General features: G+C 36.5%; 1 protein-coding gene across 3 annotated transcripts; it reads left to right on the top strand.

Moving 5' to 3' along the window:
- The first annotated feature begins 4,114 nt into the window (after window positions 1-4,114).
- On the top strand, window positions 4,115-9,179 carry LOC125245851 (gastrula zinc finger protein XlCGF8.2DB-like). Of its 3 annotated transcripts, XM_048156650.1 has the most exons (3): window positions 4,118-4,805; window positions 4,925-4,992; window positions 7,316-9,179. In XM_048156650.1, exon 3 carries the CDS (start codon window positions 7,457-7,459, stop codon window positions 8,474-8,476), a length of 1,020 nt encoding a protein of 339 aa, XP_048012607.1. In that variant the 5' UTR covers window positions 4,118-4,805; window positions 4,925-4,992; window positions 7,316-7,456; the 3' UTR covers window positions 8,477-9,179. The 3 variants fall into 3 exon arrangements, with proteins under 3 accessions (XP_048012605.1, XP_048012607.1, XP_048012606.1); XM_048156648.1 differs by lacking the exon at window positions 4,925-4,992 and having other exon boundaries at window positions 4,115-4,805; window positions 7,548-9,179; XM_048156649.1 differs by lacking the exon at window positions 4,925-4,992.
- Window positions 9,180-9,463: the final 284 nt, after the last annotated feature.

The following is a 9,463-nucleotide window of genomic DNA, read 5'->3' as shown; positions in this document are numbered from 1 at the left end:
GGCAGACACAGAAAGAGCTGGTTACCCAGAGAGCAAAGGGTGTGTGTTCACTGAAGGACAGGAGAGATCGAGACAGAGATGCACTTCCTCCTTCACTGTCACAAATACATATCAATCAGAGACCTCTAATTAAACAAATTCAAAAACTCAATAAAGAACTTTAAAGGCATGACTGAAACAGAACAAATAAATGACAATGTTATTTTTCATTCCTGATTTCTAACATGTACTCAACAGCGTTTGGCTGGTCTTGCGGCTGTCAGGGCAGAAACGAAAGTGGCTGCTCTCCGAATGTTTTTCAAATATCCGGACACGTTCATATGTAAATTGCGAAAGCTTATTTTGTTAATTAGATCGAAAAAAAAAAAAAAAAAACTTATATGTGCCCACCCATAGACCTTCCCCTTGAAGAAAACAGGACAGAAGTGGTTGAAAGTGGACAAAAGAGATGGATTAAAATACCAGGTGGAAACGGAAATGTGTCTCCCTCGTCCACTTGTGATCCGATCAACCAAAACGCATCTTAATACCAGGTGGAGACAGCAGGTGAATGTGTGTATTGTGTCTGACCTCAGTGTGTTTCCCTACTGTCCACCACTGTGACTCTCAGTATGTGTGTGTTAAAACACTGTGTTATCAAATGTTCAGACATTATTGTATTATTTACAATCATGCCAATAAAGCAATTGTGAATTTGAATTCATATATATATATATATATATATATATATATATATATATATATACACACTGTATATGTGTGTGTTTGTTTATGTGTAATACTATGGGAAGAAGGCAAGCCGGCGGAGGCAGTGTGATGCTTTGGGCAAAGTTCTGCTGGGAAACCTTGGGTCCTGCCATCCATGTGGATGTTACTTTGACACGCACCACTTCCCTAAGCATTGTTGCAGACCATGAACACCCTTTCATATGGTATTCCCTGGTGGGTGTGGTCTCTTTCAGCAGGATAATGCTCCTGACACGAAGCAGAAATGGTTCAGGAATGGTTTGAGGAGCACAACAACGAGTTTGAGGTGTTCACTTGGCCTCCAAATTCCCCAGATCTCGACCCAATCGACCATCTGTGGGATGTGCTGAACAAACAAGCCCGATCCATGGAGGATCCACCTCGCAACTTACAGGACTTAAAGGATCTGCTGCTAACATCTTGGTGTCAGATACCACAGCACACCTTCAGGGGTCTAGAGGAGTCCATGCCTCGACGGGTCAGGGCTGTTTTGGCAGCAAACGAGGGACCAGCACAATATTAAGTCATAATGTTATGCCTGATCGGTGTATATACAGTTACAAGAAAAAAGTATGTGAACCACTTGCAGAATCTGTGAAAATGTGCAAAATTTTAACAAAATAACAGATCATACAAAATGCATGTTATTTTTTATTTAGTACTGTCCTGAGTAAGATATTTTACATAAAAGATGTTTACATATAATCCACAAGACAAAACAATAGCTGAATTTATTAAAATAACCCCATTCATAAGTATGTGAAGCATTGATTCTCAATACTGTGTGTGGTTACCTGATGATCCACGACTGTTTTTATGTTTTGTGATGGTTGTTCATGAGTCTCTTGTTTGTCCTGAGCAGTTAAACTGAGCTCTGTTCTTCAGAAAAATCCTCCAGCTCCTGCAGATTCATCAGTTTTCCAGCATCTTCTGCATATTTGAACCCTTTCCAGCAGTGACTGAGGCTGCGTCCGAAATTGCATACTACATGAGTAGGTACTACATTTGAATTTGAACGTACTTCCCGGCCATTAAAAAAGTATGTTCTATATAGTATGAATATGGGTAGTATGAATGGAATTCGGACGTACTACATTCGCCATGTTAATGTTGTCACGTGTCATGCGTTATCGACAGCGCGAAAATTTAAAGGGCCCGCTCTACTTCGCTTTCATCAGCAATGTTTTTATTAATGCTTAATGCTTTCATCTGTGTTTTAACGTCGATTCAATCAACAGCTCAAAGGAGGCGTCGGTCAGCTGCTCGTAGATCACGCTTTCCTCAACAGCTTGTTAATATTTGTCAAAGTATAATCACCTATTTAGCTAGCAAATTTTACCTCAGAATAAAAAGACATGTCTGTGAACATCATATTACAGAGGCTGATTTGGAGCAACGAAATTAAGTAATTTATTGTTATAAATGAATGCATATAAAAATACACAAGAGAAACAAAAGACATGACTCAATAAACAAACTCGAATACATATATATATATATATATATATATATATAAAGAATGTGCAGACAGAGATAGACAGAGAGGGAGAGAGAAATACACAACATAGCCCAAATATTATATACAATATATACATAAATAAATACAATAATAATAGTATATACATATTCTAAAAAAAAAAAAAAAAACTATTTACAAACTGAGCACTACAAACTACTGCCGCCTGAATGTTGCTGTCCATTAAGTTTTCTAATCTCATTAAACTGCTTAACAACAAATGTCTCCATTCAATAAAACAGCTGATGTAACGTTATCTCGATCTGTTCGTTAGCTTGATGTGCTGTCAGTAATGATTAAACATCTTTTTACAGCCGACTCTCAAAATCTTCTCATCGATTTACATTGTTTAAACTTTTTAATAAGTCAGCCGTTTACTTACATTATGTTAAACAAGTGCAATTTAACCACAGTAAACACCGTTTTTCCCTGAGGTACTTAAGGACTTGAATGAGCTGCATATCGCCGCTTTCCGCCATTTTCGAATACGAAGAATCCTCTCCTGTGGCATCACGGGATAGCGCAGCGTCCATCGAATGCCTACTACAGAATTCGGGCGGAAGCAGTAGGTCATCCGGGTACTTCTCACCTACTGTTTTTCGAATACTATGAATTTGGACATACTACTTGCCTCGTATACTGTTTTTCGCATACTATATAGTAGGGAAGTATGCGATTTTGGACGCACCCTGAATGATTTTGAGATTCGTCTTTTCACACTGAGGACGACTGAGGGACTCAAACACAACTATTACAAAAGGTTCAAACATTCACTGATGCTCCAGAAGGAAACACGATGCATTAAGAGCCGGGGGTGAAAACTTTTGAACAGGATGAAGATGTCCAAATTTTTCTTATTTCGCTTAAATATATTTTATTTCATTTAGTACTTCCCTTCGGAACCAACAGAAGATACTTTCATGTTTCCCGGAAGACAAAATAAATACAATTTACCTTGATCTTCAAATTCAAAGAATTTTGCGTGTGTCCAACAATATATGATGGTCACACAAAGTTGCTTTACTGGGCCTGGGGGAAAAAAAGCACCAAAAGGCTGATTAGCATACAGTGCATCGATGACAAAGCTCCGCCCCCCAATGTCATGTGCACAACCAATGGCAAGTTTTCCCAATTTATGCTGAATTTAACTAATGCTGCGTTTTAGACGAGGTTGGACGTGGGAATATCCCAATTTTAATGTCCCACTACAGACCTCAGTGCGTTCCAGTCATCACACGTCACGTTGAACATGTGATGCCGCCACAAGGTGAGCATATCACGTTTTTGTGTCAGTTAAAAAAAAAAACAGAATAAAAATAACATAATCGCATTGAAAACAGCTGACGAAAAGCAAATACGCATGTATCATTAGATAAACTTAATGTCTAATGTTAAAGTTTGTTTCATTAGAAACAGGACTTGCCGACATCTTGGAAGTGACGTCAAATGACGTGTCTCACTGAGGTCGGGGTTGATCCATGTACCCCGACTTCAGAGGTGAAATGTCTCACTTTGAGTGGTGTTTCCTAGAAGGAGGTAGGAAAAATCCATATTCCCATCTGTCTGGACACAGCATTACATTATTTAAACTACGTTACATATATATAACACAATGTTACCTATTGAGTGTTGCATTTTTTTGTATAGTAGTAAAATAATAGTTATAAGCTAAATTAAAAAAGGTTTTTTAAAAAATGTCAGAATCTCACATATTAATTGTGGTTCAAACTCTTTCATTGCGGAATACATTTAACTACGTATTTCACAATTCGACTTTGAATGATATATGTTTTATTATTAGCATGTGAATTTCTATGCACTCTATGATTTTAACGTTTGAACGGGACTTTTATTTTGTTCTGGTAATGTGACGTCATAAGGCTGCGCCGTGCTCCTGCGTTGTTGTGATTCGGCTGAAGAAAGGTTTGTTTTAAATATTTAAAGGGTTTTAAATCGTTCAGTCACTTTTATAGTTTTTACAAGCGATGTAAAATGAATTATATACCACTGAATGCAACGTAACGCTTTATATAACATTAACATGAACGTTATTTCATGTGATAAAGCGCGTCCACACGTGAGTAACAGTCTTATTTCGCTCCATATATCGTGAATCAGTTTATTACAAACGGGAATTCAGTCACTGATTTGTAGTGACGAGAGAAACCGCACATTTAAACTCTCCGACCCAGTGAAACCAAATGATTTGCAAAATGATTCAGTGATTGAACACTGACGACACCTGCTGGTCAAACAGTGTAAACACTAACATGTGTAATCTATTAAATGTAAATAAATACCGAATATAAATCAGAACTAAATGTTTGTATAAATTGCATTTGTTTAATTAATTTGTTGTGCTAGTTTTGAGTGTTTGCACAGACTACTAGAGCTAAACCTGATTGAGACGCACCCAGAGATTAAGTTTGGATGTGGATAATTATTCTCATCTTAAAGATGGCGTTTATTAAAGAGGAGAGTGAAGACGTGGAGATTGAAGAAACATTCAGAGTGAAACATGAAGAAACTGAGGAACAAACAGGTTGGTTTCATTCTCAAAGCTGAACTCAGTCATTTGATCCTTATTAACATGTCCAGCTCTACAGAAATGAGTGATATTTTTGAAGAGTTTCCTAATTAAAGTGCTTTTATTTGACATAGAGTGGGTCGCTTATGTGGACAGACGTGTTGAGATCACATGACCAGACGAATACTAATGCTGCTTCAACGTGAGAAGATCATACTTCCACGTTGGAAATTCGTCATTACAACGTTTCACATATTAAATTAGGAAAAATAATTTAGAAGGAACCTAAACAAAACAATTAACATTGCACCCAATATCTATTAAAAATGAACACCTTTAATTTCTATCACTTAATGACACAACCGTATCTAACAAACACATTCATTTTGCATAAAATGTGAAATCTGAGTGATACATTTTAAATTGGTTGTCTATAAGGAAACGCTTGTGCTGTTTTCTGTTGGAGCACATGGCTTTTAAGTGTTTGTCATGTTCTCCTCTGTCTTGTGTGTTTATGTGAGCATGTGGCTCCTGTCATGTCTGCCCTGGACCTTTTACCCTAGACAGGCTGCTTTTGTTCTGTTTTTAACATTTTTAACAAATTAAAGAGTTTCTGCAACTCTACACAGGGCTCCAGACAAAAAATTAATTAAGGAGCCATTGGCTCCTATAGCGGGGAAAAAAACATGCACCAAATAATTTTTTTAAGAGCCACACAACAATGAACTTATATTTTTAAATCACTCTTTTTACTCTGTTGTTTTTACAGTTTCAGCATTTTCATCTTGTGATTTTTCTGGGAAATTAAAATTGTAACTATTTTCACTTAATACTATTACAGTTTTTTGCTAATATTTTTAATCCAAATAGATTTTTATATTTTCTGCTTTCATTTTTAATGTCTTTCATGTCTCTTTAGTTTGTATACATTTTTATTTCACTATTAACATTTATTTCAAGCAATGAAAAGATTTTTTTTATGGTTTTACTTAACTAAAATAACCCTTATGGTAGTAAAATCTTTATATTGAATAATATGTATCAAATAATGTTCTAATGGTGCGTTCACACCAGACGCGAATGAAGCGTTAAGCGCGAGTGATTTACATGTTAAGTCAATGCAAAGATGCGAATAGACATCCTGCGGTGCGAATGAACACGTGATTTGCGCAAGTTGAAAAATCTGAACGTTGACCAATCAGGAGCTTGCTCTAGTGGTAATGGAGGCAGTAATCCGAAACAATGGAGGACAAAATCATTGTCACTGTATGATACATCTTCATACTTTTATAGAAACGGGAATAAAAATGATCTTGCTTGGAAGAAAGTGAGTGAGGAGGTTGGACAATCTGGTAAGTTGTAAAAACTTTACTCAATTTGAGCTATACACGTATATATTTACAACTACTTTCCTGCTGATGAGTTGATGTGTTTATTCAGAGGAAGTGTGCAGAAATGAGACTGGAGACGCCTGGCAGAAGCCCCTCTCATGACGCGAATTTGCGTCTGTTGAGAAGTGAATTTCATGTGCGAATGAAGCGAATAAACTCAAAATGTTCAAGCGTCAAACTTATTCACGCAAGTCACGTCTGGTGTGAACGCCCCATTTAGTCTTTCCTTCCTGAAGCTACAACAGTTTACTTTAAATCAAATAAAAAAATGGAAATAAATACCATAAATAAAAAAAAAAAAAAAAAAAAAAATATATATATATATATATATATATATATATATATATATATATATATATAAATATTATATATTAAATTTGATTTGTGTAACCAAATAACAAACGGTGGAATGATATACATACTATATACATGATATACAGCGGGACTCTTATTTTAAAATGTCTATGCTTTACTATTGCTGCCTATTCAAGTTCAGATGAGGAAGATAAAAAAGTATGATGTTACAACCGTTTACAACACAATATAAAATAAATAATAGAAACTGTGATCGGTTGACAAATGTGCGCTAATCATTGAATGCGAGCTGCTCTGAAGAATGTGCAACAGCGCCATCTGTTGGCTTTAAAACATGCAGCGCTCACATTTATTTAATGAAATTAAAGCAGAACTAAGTAACTTTTTTACCTTCATAAATAGTTTTCTAAGTCCTTACGATGGTTAATTGACTTGTAGTGGTGTGTTTGAGGCGAGCACTAACCCCCTCTGGCATCTACGCCAGAAAACAGCACTTGCAAGTTGAGCTGCGCTGACCCGACACAATCTCGCCTCATGTTCACGTTCACGCGAGAGTGACAAAATGCTTTACGGTAATTCAAAAACAATGTATATATTATGACTTTATAAGACAATTTCGAAAATTACCCACCTCCATCGAGATTTCTTGTATTGTATTTGCAAAACTACTGCGCTGGTGAGCGTTGTAGTCGTTGTAGTCCAGAGCTGCGCTTCACTGACAAGCTGTGCATAAAAAATAATCACAGCTTTTTCATTTCATAATCGCACTAAGCCAAATTATGTAAGCGCAATTTCAACGTTAATTTTTTAATTGTGCAGCCCTACTGCCAGGGGAAGCATGTTCAAGGAGAACAACAGAGGACCTAATACTGAGCCCTGTGGCACACCGTACTTGTGCTTGAGACGCCTCTGCATTTACACAAGGAAAGTAGTAGTGGTCGGATAGATAGGACATAAACCATGCTAATACTTGTCCAAAAATGCCAACATAATTATCAAGCTATCAAAAAGAAAGTGGTTGTTAATTTGTGTATGTCTCTCTTCTCCTTAGACCTGATGCCACTGAAAGAAGATAGTGAAGTACTGGAAGAGAAAGATCAACATGATTTCACAACTGGAGAAAAAACATTTATTTGCTCACAGACTGAAGAATCTTCCTCACAAAAAAGAGCTCAAACAGAAACTATTAGTCATTTCACCTGCCAGCAGTGTGGAAAAAGTTTCAGTAAAAAAGGACACCTTAAAGTCCACATGAACATTCACACCGGAGAGAAGCCCTTCACCTGCCAACAGTGTGGAAAGAGATTCACTACAAAAGGAATCCTTAAAGGCCACATGGCGGTTCACACCGGAGAGAAGCCTTACACCTGCCAACTGTGTGGAACCAGATTCACTCAAAAAGGAAGCTTTAACAGGCACTTGAGAATTCACACTGGAGAGAAGCCTTACATCTGCCAACTGTGTGATAAGAGCTTCACGACAGACCTAAACCTAAGGTATCATATAAATAGTCACACTGGAGAGAAGCCGTTCACTTGTGATCAGTGTGGAAAGAGTTTCAGACACAAAATATCCCTTAATAAGCACATGGGGACTCACTCAAGTGAGGACTGTTGCATATGTCATCAGTGTGGAATGAGTTTCACAGTCAGAAGTCACCTCAAGAACCATGTAAAAATTCACACCAGAGAGAAGCCTTGCATGTGCCATCACTGTGGGAAGACTTTCTCAAACAAAACAAACCGTGAGGTTCACATGAGAGTTCACACAGGAGAGAAGCCGTTCACCTGCCCTCAGTGTGGAAAGAGCTTCAGATTTAAAGGAAACCTTCAGACGCACATAAGAGTTCACACTGGAGAGAAGCCTTACACATGTCTCGAGTGTGAGAAGAGTTTCACTTATCAAAGAGACCTGAAACGGCATTTGCACACTCATTCTGAAAATACAGTGCACTGCTCCTCGATGTGGGAAGAGGTTTAGAAAAAGAAGCAATTCATTTGTACATTAACTTTCTGACCAATCAGTTTAATTTGAAGTGCAATTTTATAAATGTAATTAATTTTCTTTTGCTGTCACACTTTAGAATCAGAAAGAGCTTTATTGCCAAGCATGTTTGCACATACGAGGAATTTGTCTTGGTGACAGGAGCTTCTAGTGTAGAAGAAAGTACAGACATGGAATTACACAGTACAAATTAAATATAACAACATAAGAAAACAAATTTCTAAATGATGCGATATAATACAGTAGTAGAAATATAGAGGAAAAAATGTTTTAATGAATTAACAGATATGTGATTTACAAGTGTACAGTTTATGTAATTTACAAATGTTCAGTTTTTTAGTTTTAGTATCAATTTTTATTGTTCAGGCTAAATATAACATGTGGGGAAAAAACTGTTACTGTGCCTGGCTGATTTTCTTAGCCCTTTTTCTCACTCTAGGTGTGAAGAATAATAAAAATATCATGGCTCTTCCAAGCTTTATAATGGCATTGAATGGGGTCCCAATTGCTAAAAAAGTGCACCGGTGGTAAAAGTAATCCATGTGGCTTGTTAGAATGATAAATTTGAATACAGCTTCGTTTCATGTGTTGTTGACATTTATTTGTGATGGTTAGTTTTATTTATTTCTTTACTCATTTTTGTTCATATTCTTGTCAGTAAAATATAATTTTTCATGAATTCAGGTATTCATTTCTTGACTGAAAATTTATGTATTCACTTTGGCTGCATTTGTCTACTATTCATGCATAAAATATCATGACAATACAATTAAATTACATTTTGCTTATTTCACTCAAATATAGCATTTTCAGTAAGAAAATATGTAACAATTAAATATCGGTCAGCATTTATCAATATAGTGTAATCATTCTTGGCTAATGTCAGTTTTTCAGAATTCTCACACTTTTAGAGTGTAAAATCAATTTCATTTGCCCCCCTCGGAGAACAAATGAAAGACTGCA

The sequence above is a fragment of the Megalobrama amblycephala genome, linkage group LG14 (assembly GCF_018812025.1).
Source record: "Megalobrama amblycephala isolate DHTTF-2021 linkage group LG14, ASM1881202v1, whole genome shotgun sequence".
NCBI lineage: Eukaryota > Metazoa > Chordata > Actinopteri > Cypriniformes > Xenocyprididae > Megalobrama > Megalobrama amblycephala.
Note: the sequence above shows the minus strand (reverse complement) of the source record. Positions and strands in the feature narration are given on the sequence as shown.